Source organism: Phyllobates terribilis, unplaced genomic scaffold (genome assembly GCF_046119375.1).
Source record: "Phyllobates terribilis strain yellow unplaced genomic scaffold, ASM4611937v1 Scaffold_99__1_contigs__length_5935540, whole genome shotgun sequence".
NCBI lineage: Eukaryota > Metazoa > Chordata > Amphibia > Anura > Dendrobatidae > Phyllobates > Phyllobates terribilis.
In genome coordinates, this window is record NW_027362859.1 from 2,784,854 (window position 1) to 2,808,081 (window position 23,228).

The following is a 23,228-nucleotide window of genomic DNA, read 5'->3' on the forward strand; positions in this document are numbered from 1 at the left end:
GGGACCACAGCCCAGGCCTGTCATCCAGATGGTGGAGGGTTGACTGACTGAGTTGAGGAGGATGCTGGACGTGCTAGGAGAGTGCGCCATGGAGATAGAGTGGGCGGCAGTGCTAAGCAAATATCTGGGTGTTCATTTAGCAGTACTCCCACACTCCCCAGCACAGAGGACAGTGGATAACAGGAGAGAGGGGCCTGCATCTTTAAGGTACAGGGATATACCACAGTTTAGTGAGGACACCTCGGATATTGATGAACATCTCCGGTTATTTAAGAACGTCTGCCTGCTGCATGAGGTGTCAGTTAGTGACTGGCCCAGATTTTTACACATTGAGCGCATTACTAGAGAGGTATATCGTCACACCTGAAAACTACCAGGAGGAAGTTTCAGGAGACTGACAAGCTCGGTGCACACACGCCTCGGGAGTTTGTTAACACACTACATATGGCATGCACTCGGTGGATAGAAGGACTGAGGGCTCGGGAAGCAGAACATGTCTTGGATATATTCATGCTGGAACAATTTGTCTAAACTCCCGGGTGACTTAAAAGAAATAGTGGCGGATTGAAAACCACTCAGCCTGGATGAGGCTGCAAGATTGGCTGATGAATGGCCTGATAATCGACAAGGGCTATGTGGAAGTACAGCCAACGAGACCCATGGATCGGCCAGAGGAGGAACTGTGGGGATTTCGAACTTCACAAAGATGAGGAAGTTTCCCAAGCCCCCAAGTACGGTCTGCGTCAAGGCGAGGGGGACTTAGGCTGCCATAACTGTGGACGTATGGGACACTTTGACAGGGAATGCCGGGAATGTTTTAGCCCACATCACAACCTAGGAGCAGGATTGGTGTGACACTGGCCCAATGTCGTAACCTGAAGCCAAGGACCCGTTCACACTTCATCAGCCGAGAATGAGCAGAGCAATCTCAACATGCAGACTAACCCCCCACCCCAGTGGTGAGTAATACACAAAATGCAATGACTGTTACCATGAAGGAATTTGACCTGGGGGAGGTAAATGACATTAGGGAGGAGGCCCAGAGACTTCGGGAAACTGACTCTCCCATCACCCTGGTCAGCCCACATATTGTCCCCCCAGAACAATATTTACCTGGCCGCCAAGTGACCATCCCCCTAGCTGGTGGTCAGCACTCTGGGGTTGGTTGCAATGGATACAAATTTGGTTCTCATCGGGTACGTGTTGAGTTTCCCAGGACAAACCGGAGATCAAGGGGTGGATATGGAGGACCCTGCGGGAGGAACAGACACTTGCCCCAGCAAACTAAATACAGAATTCTTGTCTCAGGGCTTCCCCCCCATTGGGGAGTTGGCAGGATCAGAAAGATCATTTGAGAGAAGCTGGAGATGTCTAGTATGCTGATGTACACCAGGGTGGAATGGGGATTGTGGAGTTTATTCACAAGGGTGACATGGAATATGCTTTGAGGAAACTGGATGATACAAAGTTTCATTGCCATAAAGGTGAGACCACTTACTTTCGTGTCCGTGCTTAAAATGTGGGGAAGAAGTGTGAGGAACTGGCCTTGTTCTAAACAGGGCTGTGGAGTCGGTAAGCCAAACCTCCAACTCCGACTCCTCAATTTCCATGACACCGACTCCACTACTCTGACTCCCTCATACATGGCTCATGTTTAAGTGATAAATTTACTGTAGCACAGATTAATCTCAGCTAAAAGTCTAGACTATTATATCAGGAATAGGACTGACATTTATAGGACATTTCATAACTTTCCCAAATTCTTATGAAAAAATATTCCCCACAAAGTGCATTGAACTACTGTAACCAATTTATTATATACTTTAGGAGTCGGAGTCAGTCCATTTCATACCTACTCCGACTCCACCATTATGGGCTCCGACTCCACCACTCTGACTCCACAGCCCTGGTTCTAAAGACTATCAGACTTTTTCCAGCACGGAGCACCTGTGCCATTGATCTTATTGTTGTGTTTTATTAGTGATTTTTTTGCTCGTCAGTTCATCCTCAGGAATCAATGCTTTCATTCAGTGACCTTATCTCAGGGGCCTTAATCCATAGTTTTCTCAGCCCCTAGGCCCATTGTGTGGAAGTAGATGCAGTGGAGCAGTCACCACAGGGAGTTTCACATTCAGTCCCACGTGATGAGTTCGGACTGAAAAAAATACCTCCACTAATGCACACTTAGCTTTGACGGGGCTGACTGATCCCAGTGAAGGAGAAAAAGAAGCCACAATGTTTAGTCAGGAGTTTTGTGGAATGTCGTCAAAGGGATAGGATCGAGACTAAGGTCTTGTCTTGTAGCCCAGGGATGGATGGATGTTCTATGCCAGTGGTTGTGAACCTATGGCACATGTACCGTAGGGGGCCCACAGAGCCCTCCCAATGGGCACACGTGCCATTTCCTCAGCAGTGCTGTTAAGGACAGGAGAGTGGTAGCAGTCTACCACTCTCCTGTCCTTAACAGCAATCTTCAAGTCTGACCACAGATTCTCAATTGGATTAAGGTCTTGGCTTTGACTAGAATGCTCCAAAATATATACACGTTTCCCCTTAAACCACTCGAGTGTTGCTTTAGTAGTATGTGTTGGGTCATTGTCTTGTTGGAAGGTGAGCCTCCATCCCAGTCTCAAATCACTGACAGACTGAAACAGGTTTTGCTCAATAAAATCCCTGTATTTTGCACCATCCATGTTCCCTTTGACTCGGACCATTTTCCATGTCCCTGCTGCTGAAAAACATCCCCACAGCATGATGCTGGCATCACCATGTTTCACTGTGGGGATGGTGTTCTTGGGGTGATGAGCTACAGTGAAGGAAATAATTATTTGATCCCTTGCTGTATTTGTAAGTTTGCCCACTGACAGACATGAACAGTCTATAATTTTAAGGGTAGGTTAATTTTAACATTGTATAAATTAGATAAATGTATTTGCATTTTGCAGTAAGAAATAAGTATTTGATTCCCTACAAACCATTGAATTCAGGCTCCTACAGACCAGTTAGACGCTCCTAATCAACTCGTTATCTACATTAAAGACAATTGTCTTACATAGTCACCTGTATAATAGACTCCTGTCCACAGACTCAATTAATCAGTCAGACTCTAACCTCTGCAACATGGGCAAGATCAAAGCGCTTTCTAAGGATGTCAGGGACAAGAACGTAGACCTGCACAAAGCTGGAATGGGCTACAAAACCATAAGTAAGACACTGGGTGAGAAGAAGACAACTGTTGGTGCAATAGTAAGAAAATGGAAGCAATACAAAATGACTGTCAATCGACATTGACCTGGGGCACCATGCAAAATCTCACATCATGTGGTATCCTTGATCATGAGGAAGGAGAGAGATCAGCCTAAAACTACACTGGGGGAACTTGTTAATGATCTCAAGGTAGCTGGGACCACAGTCACCAAGAAAACCATTGGTATCACATTATGCCTTAAAGGTTTAAAATCCTGCAGTGCCCGCAAGGTCCCCCTGCTCAAGAAGGCACATGTGCAGGCCCGTCTGAAGTTTGCCAAAGAACACCTGGATGATTCTGTGAGTTATTGGGAGAAGGTACTGTGGTCAGATGAGACAAAAATTGAGCTCTTTAGCATTAACTAAACTCGCCGTGTTTGGAGGAAGAGAAATGCTGCCTATGACCCAAAGAACACCATCCCCACTGTCAAGCATGGAGGTGGAAGTGTTTTGTTTTGGGAGTGTTTCTCTGCTAAGGGCACAGGACTACTTCACTGCATCAATGGGAGAATGGATGGAGCCATGTACCGTAAAATCCTGAGTGACAACCTCCTTCCCTTCGCCAGGACATTAAAAATTTGTCGTGGCTGGGTCTTCCAACAAGACAATGACCCAAAACATACAGCCAAGGCAACAAAGGAGTGGCTCAAAAAGAAGCACATTAAGGTCATGGAGTGGCCTAGCCAGTCTCCAGACCATAATCCCATAGAAAACTTTATGGAGGGAGTTGAAGCTCCGAGTTGCCAAGCGACAGCCTCAAAATCTGAATGATTTTGAGAAGATCTGCAAAGAGGAGTGGACCAAAATTCCTCCCGACATGTGCGCATCCCTCATCATCAACTACAAAAAACATCTGACTGCTGTGCTTGCCAACAAGGGTTTTGCCACCAATCATTAAGTGTTGTTTGCCAGAGGAATCAAATACTTATTTCTCACTGCAAAATGCAAATAAATTCATCTAATTTATACAATGTGATTTTCTTTCTTTTTTTTTTTTGGGATATTCTATTTTTCAATGTTAAAATTAACCTACCCTTAAAATGCCAGAGCCCTACAAAATGACCTCCAGCAGGCCACAAATGTGCATATGTCTGCACAAACTGTTAGAAACCGACTCCATGAGGGTAGTATGAGGGCCTGACGTCCACAGCTTGGGGTTGTGCAGGATGCTTGGCATTTGCCACAGAACACCAGGATTGGCAAAGTCGCCACTGGCGCACTGTGCTCTTCACAGATGAAAGCAGGTTCACACTGAGCACATGTGACATAGTCGGGAGACGCCGCACAGCCCTCCATGTGCTCGCCAGAGGTAGCCTGACTGCCATTAGGTACCGAAATGAGATCCTGAGACTCCTTGTGAGACCATATGCTGGTGCGGTTGGCCTTGGGTTCCTCCTAATGCAGGACAATGCCAGACCTCATGTGGCTGGAGTGTGTCAGCAGTTCCTGCAAGATGAAGACATTGAAGCTATGGACTGGCCTGCCCGTTCCCCAGACCTGAATCCGATTGAGCACATCTGGGACATCATATCTTGCTCTATCCACCAACGTCACGTTGCACCACAGACTGTCCAGGAGTTGGCGGATGCTTTAGTCCAGGTCTGGGAGGAGATCCCACAGGAGACCATCCACAACCTCATCAGGAGCATGACCAGGCATTGTAGGGAGGTCATACAGGCACGTGGAGGCCACACACAATACTCAGCCTCATCAGGAGCATGCCCAGGCGTTGTAGGGAGGTCATACAGGCACGTGGAGGACACACACAATACTGAGACTCATTTTGATTTGTTTTAAGGGCATTACATCAAAGTTGGATCAGCCTGTAGTGTGTTTTTCCACTTTAATTTTGGGGGTGACTCGAAATCTAGGCTTCCATTGGTTAATAAATTTGATTTCCATTGATGATTTTTGTGTGATTTTGTCGTCAGCACATTCAACGTTGTACAGAACAAAGTATTCAATGAGAATATTTCATTCATTCAGATCTAGGATGTTATTTGAGTGTTCCCTTTATGTTTTTGAGCAGTGTATATATATGTATATGTGTGTGTGTGTGTGTGTGTGTGTGTGTGTGTGTGTGTGTTGTAAGCTGGACAGGTCGTGTCCTCAAGGTGCCAAGCCTCGGTGATGTAGAACTCAGAAAAGCAGGCTCCAGCACACATAGTGCTGAGAGGTTTTTAATAGGCCCGGGTTTTATGAACAGCAGAGAGACCTGGGTGGGATCAGCTGCTCACTTACCTCCAGTCCAGATTTTGGAAGGACTGATTTAAGACAGCTGTGTCTGTCTCAGTCTGTCTGTGTGTTTTGCAAGGTGAGCAGACCTTGCATGTGCTGATCAGACTCTGCTGAAGGCAGAGAAAAGGACTTCATTTAAACGTCTGTGGCCGTTCTGTATGGACTTGTTATTTTTGAGTTTTGTTTTGTTATACCTTGTTTTGTGCGAGGAAAAGGCTATTTTGTGTTTGTGTCCTGAGCGGTTTATGCAAGCAAAATAAACCATCCTGGATTTCTAATGAAAACGCTCCCTGTGCCTACCTCAACCGCAGCTGAGTGAATACTAAACCCTACAATTGGTGCTAGAAGCAAACGCACGAATCCCAAGAGGCAGTGTGACTGCTGCAGGAAACCGTATATGTCCTGGGTGAAGGCCGCCAGCCAACAACAGTTGTCCGGCAGCACGGAGGAGCTGATAACTTCTGGGAGTTGGAGGGTTCTGCGCATGATCTTACTTGTCCCCAGTACTGCTCTTTTCTGGACAGAGTGTTCAGATGTTGCTCCTGGGATCTGTTGTAGCCACTCTTCCAACTTAGGTGATGAAGTGACGAGACCCAGGTGAGGAAAACTGTAGAAGGGGCGTTGCAAAAGATGTCTCCGGGGGATGACGTTTCATGTTCCTGGCTGTGTTTCAGAGAGAGACTACCACCGGAGCAGTGGGCGGAGGTTCTAGCGCCATATCTGACAGGGGAACCACAGAAGGCGTACCACGTTGATTTGGCCCTGCAAGACGCTAAGGAATATAGCAAACTTAAGTCTGAGATCCTGGCGCGGCTGGGCGTAACACTGGCAGTCAGGGCACAGCAAGTCCACCTCTGGGACTTCCACAGGGACAAACCTCCCCGGTCACAAATGTGTGACCTTCTGCACGTGGTTCAGAAGTGGCTACAGCCAGAGACTTGTTCCCCAGCCTAGATAGTCGAGAGAGTGGTCATAGATTGGTTTATCCACTCTCTGCAGAAGTCGATTCAGTCCTGGGTTGCCCAGAGAGATCCCCAAAATACAGATGACCTGGTGGGCCTAGTGGAGAGGTACCGGGCGGTAGAGGGCGCCCTGACTGATCAAGCCGGGGTTAGGTCACCTTTCTGGGGTTCACAAAGGGGGGGATGGCTCCCAAAAGAAGGGGACTAAATCCTCACTGGGTGGGCGTCCAAAGTCCCAGGAGGTTGCTGAATCACAGCTGGGTAATCAGTCCCATACCATCCTCTGTTGGAGGTGTCATATCTTTGACCATATAGCTGCCCGGTGTCCCATGAACTCTGCGCCAATGGACTACAACATAGGCTGGCGTTGCTCCTATTTGGCCTACCCCGCCTGCAGCGCGGTTCCTCAACATGGCGAGGGCCCTCAGGCGTGCTCAGTGTCCGTAAAAGTGGTGCAAGTGTCTGGACTGTTGGACTCAGGAAGTTTGATGACCCTGATAAGGGCCACACTCATTCATCGGTTGGTTCCTGGGAAGGTGGTGGGTGTCCAGTGTATCCATGGGGATGCTAAAAACTACCCTGTAGCTCGGGTGGATGTAAACACGGACTGTGGCACCACAGCTCAGGAAGTGGGGGTCATTAAAGACTTGTTGCACCCGATAATAATCGGACGGGACTTTGCATTATTCTGGGACATGTAGGGGAAAGCGGGGACACCTGGTTGCTCGGACCACCGCCAGATCACTCCTGAAGAAACCTCACCACAGGCCGTAACAGACGAGTTTCCCATGTGTTTGTTTGTTGGCGATGAGGATGAGACTGCGTCCCCTGAAGCCAATATCCCTGAGCTGGAAGTGTCCGAGGGAAACTTCGGAACCCCCCAACTCAGGGGCTTAACTCTGAAAAATGTTACCGTGTTAAATGGAGTGCCTCAGGAGCCGGGGGCCGACAGTCGGTTCCCTCATTTTGCTGTGAATGGGGATTTGCTGTACAGAGTAACCAAGCCAAGGGTTCAGGTAATAGAGCAGTTGTAGGTGCCAGGGCCCTATAGACGCAGTGTGTTAGACATAGCTCATTACCATGTGTTAGGATTTTAGTTTTCAGGTGGAGCATAGGCCTGGGAAACAACATGGGAATGCTGATGCCCTATCAAGGGTCTATTGTATGTTGGCAGAAGGTGCCAAGCCCCCCGGTTTGTGCAGAAGGGGGGTATGTAAGGTTGCAGCCGGACAGGTCGTGGATGGGAGGTATATGTCCCCGAGGTGCCCAACCTCAGGGATGTAGGATTTTGAAAAGCAGGCTCCAGCACACATATTGCTGAGAAGTGTTTAAAGGGCCCGGATTATGGGGCTGGGTTTTAAGAGCAGCTGAAAGAGTTGGGTGAGATCAGCTGCTAACTTACCTCCAATTCAGGTCTTGGAAGGTCTGATGCAAGCAAAATATACCAACCTGGATTTCTAATGAAAACGCGCCTTGTGCCTACCTCAACCGCAGCCGAGTGAGTACTAAACCCCACAGTTTGTATATATACATGCATGCATGCAGTGGGGAAAATAAGTATTTGATACACTGCCGATTTTGCAAGTTTTCCCACCTACAAAGAATAGAGAAGTCTATAATTTGTAATTTTTAACGTAGGTATACTTCAACTGTGAGAGACAGAATCTAAAAATAAAAAAAACAGAAAATCACTTTGTATGATTTTTAAATAATTAAATTGCACTTTATTGCATGAAATAAGTATTTGATCACTTACCCACCAGAAAGAATTCTGTTTCACAGACCTGTTAGTTTTTCTTTAAGAAGCCTCCTACTCTGCACTCCTCACCTGTATTAATTGCACCTGTTTGAACTCGTTATCTGAATAAAAGACACCTGTCCAAACAATCAATTACACTTCAACCTCTGCTCTATGGCAAGACCGAAGAGCTGTCTAAGTACACCAAAGAAAAAATTGTACACCTGCACAAGGCTGGGATAGGCTTGAGAAAGGTCAGAAATCAGCCCAGAACTACATGGGAGGACCTGACCAATGACCTGAAGAAAGCTGGGACCACAGTCTCAAACATTACTGTTAGTAACACACTGTGCCGTCATGGATTAAAATCCTGCAGGGCACGCAAGGTCCCCCTGATAACGCACATGTCCAGGCCCGTTTGAAGTTTACCAATAACCATCTGGATAATCCAGAGGAGGCATGTGAGAAGGTCATGTGGTCAGATGAGACCAATATAGAACTCTTTGGTATCCACTCCATTCGCCATGTTTCGAGGACGATGAAGGATGAGTACAACCCCAAGAACTGTCTGGTCTGTTTTGGACACACATATATCTATTAATCTCTTGATCCCTCAATCATCATATTGCTAACATACTAGATCTGTACAGCAGCCTATGTATACATTTACCTTTGATTGGTGCTATCTTAGATGTGGCCAATACTGATATTGCTATTTGAGCTATGCACATGTACTTTATAAACTGCTTTAGGACTGGATTATCCATATATAGCTATTGTGTACATCTTCTATAGCAGGGGTCTCAAACACGCGGCCCGCGGGCCGCATGCGGCCCCTGAGGCTGCTTTATGCGGCCCGCAGGCACAGACCCCTTGATGATCCCGACCTTGTCCAGGAGGAGCCGCCGACAGCAGCGCTGCATTGCCGCACAGAGACTTTCCCAGCACTGCATTTCCAATGCCAGCCGGCGGCCAATCAGAGGCCAGCAGCTGATATCTGCGTGTCAGCGCAGCGAGTATGACGTCATTGCCATATGCAGATGTCAGCTGCTGGCCTCTGATTGGCCGGCGGCTGACATTGGAAATGCTGTGCTGGGAGACAGTCTCTGTGCGGCAATGCAGCGCTGCTGTCGGCGGCTCCTCCTGGACCAGGTCGGGATCGTCAAGGGGTCTGACTCTGTGGTGCCTGCGGGCCACATCTGCAGGAAGGACGCCGAGGGAACGGAGGATAGGTGAGAATCATCTTTTTTTTCTATTTTATGAGTGTGAAGAACAGCACAGGGAAAACATAGCCACAGGATGGGGACCTGGATGGGGCACATAGCCACAAGAGGGGACCTGGATGGGGCACATAGCCACAGGATGGGGACCTGGATGGGGCACATAGCCACAAGAGGGGACCTGGATGGGGCACATAGCCATAGGATGGGGACCTGGATGGGGCACATAGCCACAGGATGGGGACCTGGATGGGGCACATAGCCACAAGAGGGGACCTGGATGGGGCACATAGCCACAAGAGGGGACCTGGATGGGGCACATAGCCACAAGAGGGGACCTGGATGGGGCACATAGCCACAAGAGGGGACCTGGATGGGGCACATAGCCACAAGAGGGGACCTGGATGGGGCACATAGCCACAAGAGGGGACCTGGATGGGGCACATAGCCACAGGATGGGGACCTGGATGGGGCACATAGCCACAAGAGGGGACCTGGATGGGGCACATAGCCACAGGATGGGGACCTGGATGGGGCACATAGCCACAGGATGGGGACCTGGATGGGGCACATAGCCACAAGAGGGGACCTGGATGGGGCACATAGCCACAAGAGGGGACCTGGATGGGGCACATAGCCACAAGAGGGGACCTGGATGGGGCACATAGCCACAAGAGGGGACCTGGATGGGGCACATAGCCACAGGATGGGGACCTGGATGGGGCACATAGCCACAAGAGGGGACCTGGATGGGGCACATAGCCACAGGATGGGGACCTGGATGGGGCACATAGCCACAGGATGGGGACCTGGATGGGGCACATAGCCACAAGAGGGGACCTGGATGGGGCACATAGCCACAAGAGGGGACCTGGATGGGGCACATAGCCACAAGAGGGGACCTGGATGGGGCACATAGCCACAAGAGGGGACCTGGATGGGGCACATAGCCACAAGAGGGGACCTGGATGGGGCACATAGCCACAAGATGGGGACCTGGATGAGGCACATTAGTACAAGATGGGCGCCAGGATGGGGAACATTGCCAAAAGATGGGGACCTGGATGGAGCACATAGACACAAGATGGGGACCTGGATCGGGAACATTGCCACAGGATGGGGATCTGGATGGGGCAAATAGCCACAGGATGGGGACCTGGATGGGGTACATAGCCACAAGATGGGGACCTGGATGGGGTACATAGCCACAAGATGGGGACCTGGATGGGGTACATAGCCACAAGATGGGGACCTGGATGAGACACATAGCCACAGGATGGGGACCTGGATGGGGCACATAGCCACAGGATGGGGACCTGGATGGGGTACATAGCCACAAGATGGAGACCTGGATGGGGTACATAGCCACAAGATGGGGACCTGGATGGGACACATAGCCACAGGATGGGGACCTGGATGGGGCACATAGCCACAGGATGGGGACCTGGATGGGGTACATAGCCACAAGATGGAGACCTGGATGGGGTACATAGCCACAGGATGGGGACCTGGATGGGGTACATAGCCACAAGATGGAGACCTGGATGGGGTACATAGCCACAAGATGGGGACCTGGATGGGGTACATAGCCACAAGATGGGGACCTGGATGGGACACATAGCCACAGGATGGGGACCTGGATGGGACACATAGCCACAGGATGGGGACCTGGATGGGACACATAGCCACAGGATGGGGACCTGGATGGGGTACATAGCCACAAGATGGAGACCTGGATGGGGTACATAGCCACAAGATGGGGACCTGGATGGGACACATAGCCACAGGATGGGGACCTGGATGGGGCACATAGCCACAGGATGGGGACCTGGATGGGTTACATAGCCACAGGATGGGGACCTGGATGGGGCACATAGCCACAAGATGGAGACCTGGATGGGACACATAGCCACAAGATGGGGACCTGGATGGGACACATAGCCACAGGATGGGGACCTGGATGGGGCACATAGCCACAGGATGGGGACCTGGATGGGGCACATAGCCACAGGATGGGGACCTGGATGGGGCACATAGCCACAAGATGGAGACCTGGATGGGGTACATAGCCACAAGATGGGGACCTGGATGGGACACATAGCCACAGGATGGGGACCTGGATGGGGCACATAGCCACAGGATGGGGACCTGGATGGGGCACATAGCCACAGGATGGGGACCTGGATGGGGCACATTAGTACAAGATGGGGACTTGGATGGGGAACATTACTACAAGATGTTTTCCATTATTACTATATGATGCTAATTGTAAGACAATATTACTGTATGTGGCCAATTGGGGGAAATAAAATTGTAAAAAAAATAAAAAATAAAATAAAGCATGAAAAAATATTGGGCACTAAAAATGCTGTTTTATATGTAAACTAAAGTAAACACAAAAAAGTGCACGTTTATTATCGCCACATCCATAACGACCCAAGCCATAAAAAATAAACACGGCAAAAATGTTCAAAAGGTGTATGCAAAAAAAATGGTATCACTAAAAATGTCACATTGAACAAAGAATGCGGCCCCCCAAATTCAAATTTTTTCCATGTGCGGCCCATATACCCAGCCGAGTTTGAGACCCCTGTTCTATAGCCACCTTGCGAGCATTTCTAGTGTAGGAGCTTGGGTTATATACATTACTGTCTTTATGATGCACTAAGCACGTTACATGTATTGCTGCTTCCCTGATTGATGCATTGGCACTTTATTGTCTTATAGGATCATGTTGTGTACCTATTGTGATCCTTTTGGGTGTACTGTTTGAGGAACCATGTTGCATTTGCATTAGGCTTTGCCTACTTAATATCGATTATTCTTTAGACCCTGGTTCTCCGTCTATGACACACAGTTCCCTGCCTTACTGACGTATACTCCCTGATTTATGTAGTACTTGGTGTCAGCGTCTTCCTCCTTTTATTTTATTCCATTGGAAATTGCCTGTTTTTATACCTTTTCTGTAATAAAATTATAATTTCATCTTGACACGCTCCTGATTCCTTTTCCTTTTTTGGGTTATATGGTTGTTGAAGAGCGCTTACTGAGACCAGTTCCCCCTATCTTTGGTCACTTGGGTGCGTGTTGAGGTATCAGAGGAACTGTTTCTATTTAAATGTCCAGGCTGGTTTATTGGTGCTTCATAAACCATGTCACAAGGAAAGGAAATAAACAGCCGTTCAGTGCAGGCAAAACAAAGTAAACAGTTCCAGCAATGGTACTTTAGAAATAGCCCAGAACACACAGGCTGTATAGCATTCAGTATACCAGCTCAGTCTTGAGACATCACACAGGATGCTCTGCCATATGTGCTGGGGTATAGGACTCCAGCTGCAACCATTTTTGGGCCAGATGCAGCAGATCAAACATGTGGGAGCAAGGGGGTTTGTCTCGGTGGTACGCCCAGCGTTGAACCCGTTGTGGCCTGACAGTCATTGTCGCTCACAGGCTCACCAAAATTTCAGTTTTCAGTTTCACATATTCTTTGGCATCTTGTAAGGCTAAGTCATAGAACGCCTTCTGGGGCTCCCCTGGTAAGTAAGGTGCCAGCATTTCCACCCATTGCTCTCACTGCTTTCTTCCTCTCGGCGACCCTTTCAAAAACTTTCAAAAAGGTATCAATGTCGTCACCCGGGGTCATTTTCTCCAAAACTCTCCTCACAGCCTTACGGATGGAATAATTATCAGCTGACCTTGGAGTTGGAGCTGCCGCCGTACCACAAACCGCCTCTGCGAGCAATTCAAACTGATGCTGCTGTTTTAGGTGCTGCTGTTGCTGGATCTGTTGCATAAGCAGCTTATTTGTCTCCTATTGTGCCAGCTACTGTTGTTGGTGCTACTGCTGCTGGGCTTGCACCAGGTGTTTAATCAGGTCCTCCATGCTGTCTGACATTGCTCTCTGGCTTATGGCTGCCTTCACCCAGGAAATGCAGCACCTCTGTAGCAGTCACACATGTTCCCTGAGAATGCTGCCCGCAATTCTAACACCAAATGTGGTAACACTACTCACTTGGGTGTGTGGTGAGGTATCACAGGAACAGTTTCTATTTAAACATCCAGGCTAGCTTATTCGTGCTTCATAAACCATGCCACAAGGAAAGAAAATAAACAGCCTTTCAATGCAGGCAAAACAAAGTAAACAGTTCCAACAATGGCACTTTAGAAACAGTCCAGGTCACACAGGCTGGATAGCATCCAGTATACCAGCTCAGTCTTGAGACATCACGCAGGAGGCCTTCTTACGTCCACACACAGACCATGTGTGAGAGAAACAGAATACATTTTACAATGTGAACTACACCCAGGGGTAGGGTGTGCGGGCAGCCAGACCCGCACATCTGTTCGGCTGCCCGTAAACCTGACCTGGATGCACAAACAAGCCTCTTACTACTATGTGCACTAGAGCAATGCTTATGGTTTATATCACAGAGAACAACCACCTCAGTGATACATACCTCCCATCAACTATGGGATCTGTGATTTCTATCTACGCCACTGTGTATAGAATGTGTATAGGATAATTGAGTATAATATAGTTATTATGGACGTGAGTTAATTAACATAGGGATAACAGACTCATTGCACAATGTTACGGATATTTCTTGTTGCTAAAACTGATTTTTTTTTCACTTTAAACATTTTTTAAACAACTCTGATTAGTGCAATCATACAGCATACAAGCCTCTGAATATTCAGGTCATGCACTGCACTACTGTAGTGCGGTGTATTGTCACTGCCTGTCAGTGTAATACTAATTGCCCCATACACATGAGATAAGTGTTGGCTGAACCGTCATTTCGCAGTTGGCTATCTCTCCCGACTCCCCCATACACAGAAATATTCCAGCTTTCCTGTTGTCTGTATGAGAGAGTCGCCTCCAGACTCCTCTAGGTGAGGATTATCTACAGGAAGAACAAACGGATTAGCCTCTGAAATTCATGATGCCAGATCCTTCTCTACCTTGATATCATCTGTCAGGAGGCCCCCAAATACTTTATATAGTCGATCAAACCACCCAAAATCAGTGCTTTCATGCCACTTTACTCTTTGTGTGTATAGGGGTGTTAAAACGTAACTTATTGGACGCTTCCTCTTGCCCGACCTAATAGACTTTCATACATTGCAGGCCCAGACACCATTATTAGGTGCCGCTGCACCTGTGCCATCTCTGCGGTGTTCATCGATATTCTGGTGCTCAAGAGTTACCGTATTTTTCAGACTATAAGACGCACCTTTTTCCACCAAAATTTTGGAGGAAAGCGCGTTTTATAGTCTGAACTGTGCCCCGTACTCTATACCTATGGCTGTGGGCTGTGGGGGGAGCGGCAGCGGGGGATGAGCGGAGCACAGGAGGCAGCAGCCGCCTGCTGCAGCCTACGCTGTGCCCGCTGCTAAAGAATATGAATATGCACTGCTCCCCACGCCTATGGGCGTGGAGAGCAATTAATATTAATTTTCCTTAATAGCTTGCACACTGTAGCCGCAGCGCGGCTCCTGCTGCTGTTCTACGGTCTGCTTTTAAAGATCATGAATATTCACTAGAATCCACTCCCATGGGTTGTAGTGCATATTCATGGTCTCTAACATCGGGCACACAGACCGCAGAGTGGCAGCAGGAGCCGCGCTGCGGGTACAGTGTGCATGCTATTAAGGAGAGTGAATGGTAACTGCTCCCCAAGCACACAGTTCTGGCGCGGGGAGCAGTGACTATTCCGGCACAGCATCTCACACTGTGTGACGGCGCATGGCAGTAATGCCATGCACGGCTCACACAGTGAGAGTGTCGGCAACCGAGCAGGACGCAGCGCTGGAGGAGAGAGGAGGTGAGTATAATTGTTTATTTTTGTGTGTGCAGCGTGATGGGAATCAGGGGGTGCCAAGCATACCAGGATGGGGATCAGAGGGTGCCAAGCATACCAGGATGGGGATCAGGGGTGCCATGCATACCAGGATGGGGATCAGAGGGTGCCATGCATACCAGGATGGGGATCAGGGGGTGCCATGCATACCAGGATGGGGATCAGGGGGTGCCATGCATACCAGGATGGGGATCAGGGGGTGCCATGCATACCAGGATGGGGATCAGGGGTGCTATGCATATCAGGAAGAGGGATGAAGGGTACCATACATACTAGGATGAGGGGTGCCATGCATATCATGAAGAGAGATGAGGGGTGCAATGCAGATCAGGAAGAGGGATAAGTGGTACCATGCATACCAGGATGAGGGGTGCCTAGCATACCAGGATGGGGATCAAGGGGTGCCGTGCATACCAGGATGAGGGGGGGCATGAATACAAGGATGAGGGGTGCCATGCATGCCAGGATGGGGATCAAGGGGTGCCATGCATACCAGGATGGGGGATTGGGGTGCCATGCATACCAGGATGGGGTATTTGGGTGCCTAGCATACCAGGATATGGATCAAGGGGTGCCATGCACACCAGGATGGGGGATTGGGGTGCCATGCATATGAGGATGAGGGGTGCCATGCATATCAGGATGGGGATTAGGGGTTCCATTCATATCTGGATGGGAATGAGGGGTGCCATGCAGATGGGGATGGGGGCCACATATAACAGGAAGGAGGGGGCCATATATACCAGGAAGGGGGATATTAACAGAATTGGGGGACATTGCCCCTATAACAGTGTCAGCAGACCCCCTTTCCTTAACAGTGCATCATGACCACATGTTTTGCTTAATTTTTTTTTCTATATTCCTCCTCTAAAACCTAGGTGCGCCTTATTGTCCGAAAAATACAGTATTTTTTAAAAATCAAATGTTTTAACGTGTTAAAAAATAAAATGTGTCTTTTGCTTTTTTCATGTTTTTTTCTTTTTACACAGAATTGTTGGTGCCAATTTTCTTTTGAAACATTTTATTATCTGCTTTTTTCTGGTGTTTTTCTTGTAATATAGGAAAGCCTAAGGCCAGAAATAAACCCCATAAACACTGTACATGGAGACTTTGATATCAAATAATTTCTCTCTGTGGTGTTTGTACAAACAAAAAAGATTTAGAAATGCCTCAAACTTCTGTGTGTGAATCAGACATGAGATCTAATGTGATAGAAGATTACAGTCCGGGGAAGACGGGAAACATTCATATAGACGGGTGGTGATGTAGTCAGTGAAGAACTCTGGCCAAATATGTTTGTAGAGCCGTAGTAGAAGATGATGTCATCCTCTTTATGAAGTAGTTATTTTTCATGTCACGTGTAATGAATATCTCCTGCAGTATAGATAATGCCGATTCCAGTGTCTGTAAATGAGACGAAAATTAGCGTTATGGAAGATGAGTCTATGAGAAACGTATTCAGCTGCCGAGACGAGGAAGAACCTACTTGTTGTGTGTAGCCTAAAATATATAGGTTTTATTAGTAGATGTAAAGAAGAAAACTACTGTAAAATAATAAATCCCCTCATATGTTTCCCCTTATTATCTGCAGTAATTGTATGATGTTACATCGACTCCCCTTCTTCTCATTCAGGTCCCTACAATATCGGATCCTCTCAGTGAAGATTTTCTATAGAAGAGAATCTTCCTGATTGTCCATGTCCATCTTTGATGGGTAAGAGACATGATGGCAGAGAAAATATTACACCTCACCCTAGAGATCCTTTTCCGTCTTACTGGAGAGGTGAGAGATTCTGATGATGTCACATCATTCTTATCTATGGGAATAACAGATGGACAGAACTGGAGAGGTGAGGACTCTGGAAATGTCTGGAGGGAGATATATTAATGTGTCTTTCCATAATCAGGATTACACAGTAGTGAAGAAGACCTCTAGTGAGCGCTGTCAGGCCCCTGTGTCTGAGGGATGGGGAAGACCCCTGAGCCCAATCACAGGGCCTCCACCTCACCCCCTGATACATGACTACATCAATGACCAGAAGATCCTAGAACTCACCTACAAGATGATTGAGCTGCTGACTGGAGAGGTGACACTGCTGGGAATGCTGGGACATTATACATTAATGCTATGATGGGATAGGGGGGATGACAGTATCATTGTATGTGTCAGGTTCCTATAAGGTGTCAGGATGTCGCTGTCTATTTGTCCATGAAGGAGTGGGAGTATTTAGAAGGTCACAAAGATCTGTACAAGGACGTCATGATGGAGGTTCCCCAGCCCCTCACATCACCAGGTAATAGACAGGACTAAATACACACAGCCTATAAATATCTGTATGTAAAGAATGAATTCAGTCCCTGTATGTGTTTCCTGCAGATCTATCCGGTAAGAGGACAACACCAGAGAGATGTCCCCGTCCTCTTCCTCCACAGGACTGTAAACAAGAAGATCCCAATGTTCCTCAGGATCATCAGGTAGATGGAGAGAAGGTGTCATGAGATCTCCCCTATGATGTGTAGACGACTGTGAAGGTCTTGTGTTCAGTCTTGTTTTATCCACCAGTATTATATGTTTTATACTTGTGTAATGAGAACGATGGAGATGGCAGGATTAGAGCTGATCATAGATGGGACTTCTCCATCTGTCTTGTGACTTTTACAATATTTGTTTTCAGAGTGAAGATCTGACCCATATTAATACTACAGAGACATATGTGAGGGATGATGAGCGGTGTACAGAGGAGACTCCTACATATGACTATCCAGGTGAGTAGTAACCACTAAATGCAGAGTAGTCACAGATTCTTCTCAGTCACTGGCTGTGGCTGCTTTATCGGTGGTGTAGTCCAGCCGTATAACAATTATGTGATGACTATTTTGCCACAAGACCACAAAATTGACCTACACCGAAAACTGTTGCAATGGCTTTGAGCATTGAAAGCCCTTTTCTATAGAACTTACAACCTGGGAGATCCACCTACCCCCTGGGATTAGAAGACACTGACCGGTACGTTCCCAGATCTGTAAACTACAAAGCTAAATGACAGCGTTTGTAGAATGTGCTGACAAGTTAGAAAATCAGTTGAAGAAAAATAATGTGATGGGCCAGTAAGAGAAATCGGAGGGTAATGATGCTGTTGGCTTCCTAGAACCCTGATATCTTATTGGCTGGTCTACCTTCTGTCCCTTCTGTGCTGCTGAATGTGCTCATATGGTCCCATATGAGCCACTCTCTTGTTGCCTTGGTTGTACGTTTTGGGTCATTGCCTTGCTGGAAGACTCAGCCACGACCCATCTTCATTGCTCTTACTGAGGGAAGGAGGTTTTTGGTCAAAATCTCGCAATACATGACCATATCCATCTTCCCTTCAGCACGGTGCAGTCGTCATGTCCCCTTTGCAGAAAAGCACCCACGAAGTATAAGGTTTCCCCCAGCATGCTTCACAGTTGGGACGATGTTCTTAGAGTTGTACTCATCCTTCTTCCTCCAAACACGGCGAGTTGAGTTAATTTGTAAGAGCTCAATTTTTGTCTCATCTGACCACAGCACCTTCTCCCAATAACCCACAGAATCATCCAGGTGTTGATTGGCAAACTTCAGATGGGCCTGCACATGTGCCTTCTTGAGCAGGGGGACCTTGCGGGCGCGGCAGGATTTTAAACCTTTAAGGCATAATGTGTTACCAATGGTTTTCTTGGTGACTGTGGTCCCAGCTGACTTGAGATCATTAACAAGTTCCCCCTGTGTAGTTTTAGGCTGATCTCTCACCTTCCTCATGATCAAAGGTACCCCACGAGGCGAGATTTTGCATGGTGCCCCAGATCGATGTTGATTGACAGTCATTTTGTATTTCTTCCATTTTCTTACTATTGCACCAACAGTTGTCTCCTTCTCGCCCAGCGTCTTACTTATGGTTTTGTAGCCCTTTCCAGCTTTGTGCAGGTCTTTGATCTAGTCCCTGACATCCTTAGAAAGCTCTTTGGTCTTGCCCATGTTGTAGAGGTTAGAGTCTGACTGATTAATTGAGTCTGTAGACAGGAGTCTTTTTAAACAGGTGACTATGTACGGCTGCTGTCTTTAATGCAGATAACGAGTTGATTAGGAGCATCTAACTGGTCTGTAGGAGCCAGAACTCATAATGGTTTGTAGGGGATCAAATACTTATTTCTCACTGCAAAATGCCAAAAAAAAATTATCTAATTTATACAATGTGATTTTCTTGTTTTTTTTTTTTTTTGGGGGGGGGGGGGGGGGGTGGATATTCTATCTCTCAATGTTAAAATTAACCTACCCTTAAAATTATAGACTGTTCATGTCTTTGTCAGTGGGCACACTTACAAAAACAGCAAGGGATCAAATACTTATTTCCCCCACTGTATGTCTAAGCTGTGCGTGGTTGATGGCTGTAATATACATTTATTCACGCCTGCAGGAGATGTGTTGGCTCCAGCCCTGGTTTCATGGATTCACGCCACGTCATAAATTCCATTATGTTTTCAATCCTAAAGAATTCAGATTACTGCACAATCTCTCCTGAAATGGGGGCATTAATACTTTCTCTACTCTCCTGGTCAGGACTCATAGTAGCTCCAATGATCCACCATAAACGAGTGCAACTCTGATTTAGTGTTGGAGCTCTTCCCTCATACATATGTTGATATTTGGGGATGTAACGTGTTTTCTTTATTCTATTTGTATGATTTGTGGTGGGATTGGCCTGCCTCACTTATGTGAGTCTGCAATTCCCTGGTAGTCTTTAAAAATAAGGTCTCCATTGCCTTTCCAAAATGTCAGAATCTAAATTTACAGGCTGTTCTGTGGTGTAAGATGGGAAGAAGAATAATCAGGTAGCCGGGTCAGAACCAGGAGAGCAGAGAAAATACAAAATCAGAAGACACAAGAGTAGTCAGTAAACGGGCCGAGGTCACAACAGGAAACAAATACACAAGCCGGGAGCTGAGCACAGAGGACTGACCCAGAGGAGAACAAGGCTGTATCTGGCAGCTGCCGGCAATATGCTTCCAGCTTTAGTAGGGTGCGGTGCTTTCCAGTTGGCTGAAGCAGGGAGCAGATTACTCCAGCTGGACAGCACACACACCCATACTGGCAGACTGGATGGTACTACAGGTCCCAGGCACCCTAATCTTCCTGGTTGGTCAGAGCCTGCGCCACCTACAACTTCTGGTTCTGACGTCTCCTCCATCACCAGCGCCGCCTGCAGGATGAATAAGGCGGCTCCTGGTGACAGAAGCAGATGTCCCAAGAGCAAATCCAGATGAAATGGGACAAACCATTTGCAGAAGCTCTAATATGACAAAATGGCAGAAAACCAGAGCAGTAGAAATCCCCATAAAGTGACTCATTTTGGAAATTATAACCCTCAGTGAAATAATCTATAGGAGTAGTGACTATTTTGACTCCACAGTCGCTTTCCGGAAATTAGCACGCAGTGGATGATGGAGAGTGAAAATTACAAATATACTACTTTAATACCCATCACATTATGCCCAGATTGTGCTCCAGGAGACACACACCGTAAATTAAGTGGGTTCTTCTCACTATAGTAATGCCAAATACATGGAGGCTAAATGTGGTTTGGGCACACTGCAAGGCTCAGAAGTGAGGGGGAGATTTGACTTTGGGAGAGTGGATATTGCTGGATTGGTTTATGGAAGCCATGTTGCTTTTCAAGAGCCTTTGAGCCACTAATAATGTGGAAACCTCTGGTTTTCCATTGACAGATGATGGACCTGAGTGGGGACTTGTTTTTTTGTGAGATGAGTAGAAGTTTTTATTGGTATTATTTTCGCCTACATAACATTGTTTGGTGGCTTTTTATTCCATATTTGGGAGACAGAATGAACAAACAGTTTTACACATCATACTCCACTGGTTCATCCTATGAGGTTTTCTATTAGACTGTGAACTGTCATTGTCTTGGTGAATAATTCAATATTTGACATAACTTGCCATTTCACAGACGTTAAGTAGAAATTTTCAAAAATATAATATTCAAGGATATTTTTATTCATAAATAATAATTGGTTTTATTCTTGGCAGATGACTGTACCAGGAGATCAGAGGGACAGCTGACATCTTCAATTTTTACATCAAATGATCTTGAGATCCCACAGGATACAAATGAAATGAATGCCATTACTCCAAATGTACAATCATCCCTTCACAGCAAAGATCTGTCATCTGATCCTTTGAAACAGGTCCTGTCTTCTGATTCATTACCAACTACTAAGGAAAATCAAAGTCACAAAATAAGCATTAAAAAACAAATTGCTCCTAAAGCAATGAAGCCATTTTCACTTTCAGAATATGGAAATAGTTTTCCCTTCGAAAAGTCTTTTCTTAAATATCAAAACCTTTACCCAGCAGAGAATAGATTTTCTTGTTCCAAATGTGGGGAATGTTTTAACCAGAAAACAGATCTTGTTAGCCACCAGAGAATTCACACAGGGAAGAAGCCATTTTCATGTTCAGAATGTGGGAAATGTTTTGTGAAGAAATCATCTCTTCTTAGTCACCAAAGAACTCACACAGGGGAGAAGCCTTTTTCATGTTCAGAATGTGGGAAATGTTTTAACCGGAAAGCACATCTTGTTATCCACCAAAGAAATCACACAGGGGATAAGTCATTTTCATGTTCAGAATGTGGGAAATGTTTTAGCCATAAATCAGCTCTTGTTAGTCACCAAAGAACTCACACAGGGGAGAAGCCTTTTTTATGTTCAGAATGTGGGAAATGTTTTAACCGGAAGGCACATCTTGTTAGCCACCAGAGAACTCACACAGGGGAGAGGCCTTTTTCATGTTCAGAATGTGGGAAATGTTTTGTAGATAAATCAAATTTAGTTGGGCACCAGAGAATTCACAAAGGGGAGAGGCCTTTTTCCTGTTCAGAATGTGGAAAATGTTTTACCCTGAAATTAACTCTCAATAAACATCAAAGAACTCACACAGGGGAAAAGCCTTTTTCATGTTCAGAATGCGGGAAATGTTTTGTGAAGAAATCATCTCTTTTTAGTCACCAAAGAACTCACACAGGGGAGAAGCCTTTTTCATGTTCAGAATGTGGGAAATGTTTTAACCGGAAAGCACAGCTTGTTATCCACCAAAGAAATCACACAGGGTATAAGTCATTTTCATGTGCAGAATGTGGGAAATTTTTTAACCAGAAATCAGATTTTGTTATGCATCAGAGAACTCACACAGGGGAGAAGCCATTTTCATGTTCAGAATGTGGAAAATGTTTTACCCGGAAAACAAATCTAGTTAGCCACCAGAGAACTCACACAGGGGAGAAGCCTTTTTTCTGCTCAGAATGCGGAAAATATTTTAACCACAAATCAAGCTTTAATAAGCACCAAAGAACCCACACAGGGGAGAAGCCTTTTTCCTGTTCAGTATGTGGAAAATGTTTTACCCTGAAATTAACTCTCAATAAACATCAAAGAACTCACACAGGGGAGAAGCCTTTTTCATGTTCAGAATGTGGGAAATGTTTTGTAGATAAATCAAATTTAGTTAGGCACCAGAGAACTCACACAGGGGAGAAGCCTTTTTCCTGTTCATAATGAGGTATGTTGTGTGAAGGAATAATCTCTTAGTCACCAGAGCAGTCACACAGGGGAGAAGCCTTTTTTATGTTCTTAATGTGGGAAATGTTTTACTTGGAAATCAACTCTTAATAAACATCAGAGAACCCATACACTGGAGAAGCCTTTTTCATATTCGGAATTTTGGAAATGTTTTAACTGAAAATTGCACCATGTTTGGCCTCATTGAAATGAAAACACTCATACTTAGATCCCGTGCCAGCGCCGTTCCAGCGATGTCGGGACTCACGTTCCCGGAGCTCACATGAGGTTGTTACATCACTTGAGCCCTGTGCAAAATCAGTGCCGGTTTCACTGTCCCCGCCTTCGGACGTATTGAACATCAACAGGAAGC

General features: G+C 46.5%; 1 protein-coding gene across 3 annotated transcripts in view; it reads left to right on the forward strand.

Annotated features, from left to right (window-relative positions):
- The window catches only part of LOC141198705 (uncharacterized), a 46,445-nt gene extending 23,461 nt beyond the window's left edge, over positions 1-22,984 (forward strand). The window contains exons 1-6 of one of the 3 annotated variants that reach the window (XM_073663119.1): positions 16,852-17,048; positions 17,173-17,352; positions 17,436-17,559; positions 17,643-17,740; positions 17,941-18,031; positions 21,327-22,984. In XM_073663119.1, the coding sequence (XP_073519220.1) occupies positions 16,989-17,048; positions 17,173-17,352; positions 17,436-17,559; positions 17,643-17,740; positions 17,941-18,031; positions 21,327-22,852 (2,079 nt within the window). In that variant the 5' untranslated portion in view covers positions 16,852-16,988 and the 3' untranslated portion in view covers positions 22,853-22,984. Of the gene's footprint in view, positions 1-16,851; positions 17,049-17,172; positions 17,353-17,435; positions 17,560-17,642; positions 17,741-17,940; positions 18,032-21,326 lie in introns of those variants that run through there. The other 2 variants (XM_073663120.1, XM_073663121.1) reach the window with 2 other exon arrangements.
- Positions 22,985-23,228: the final 244 nt, after the last annotated feature.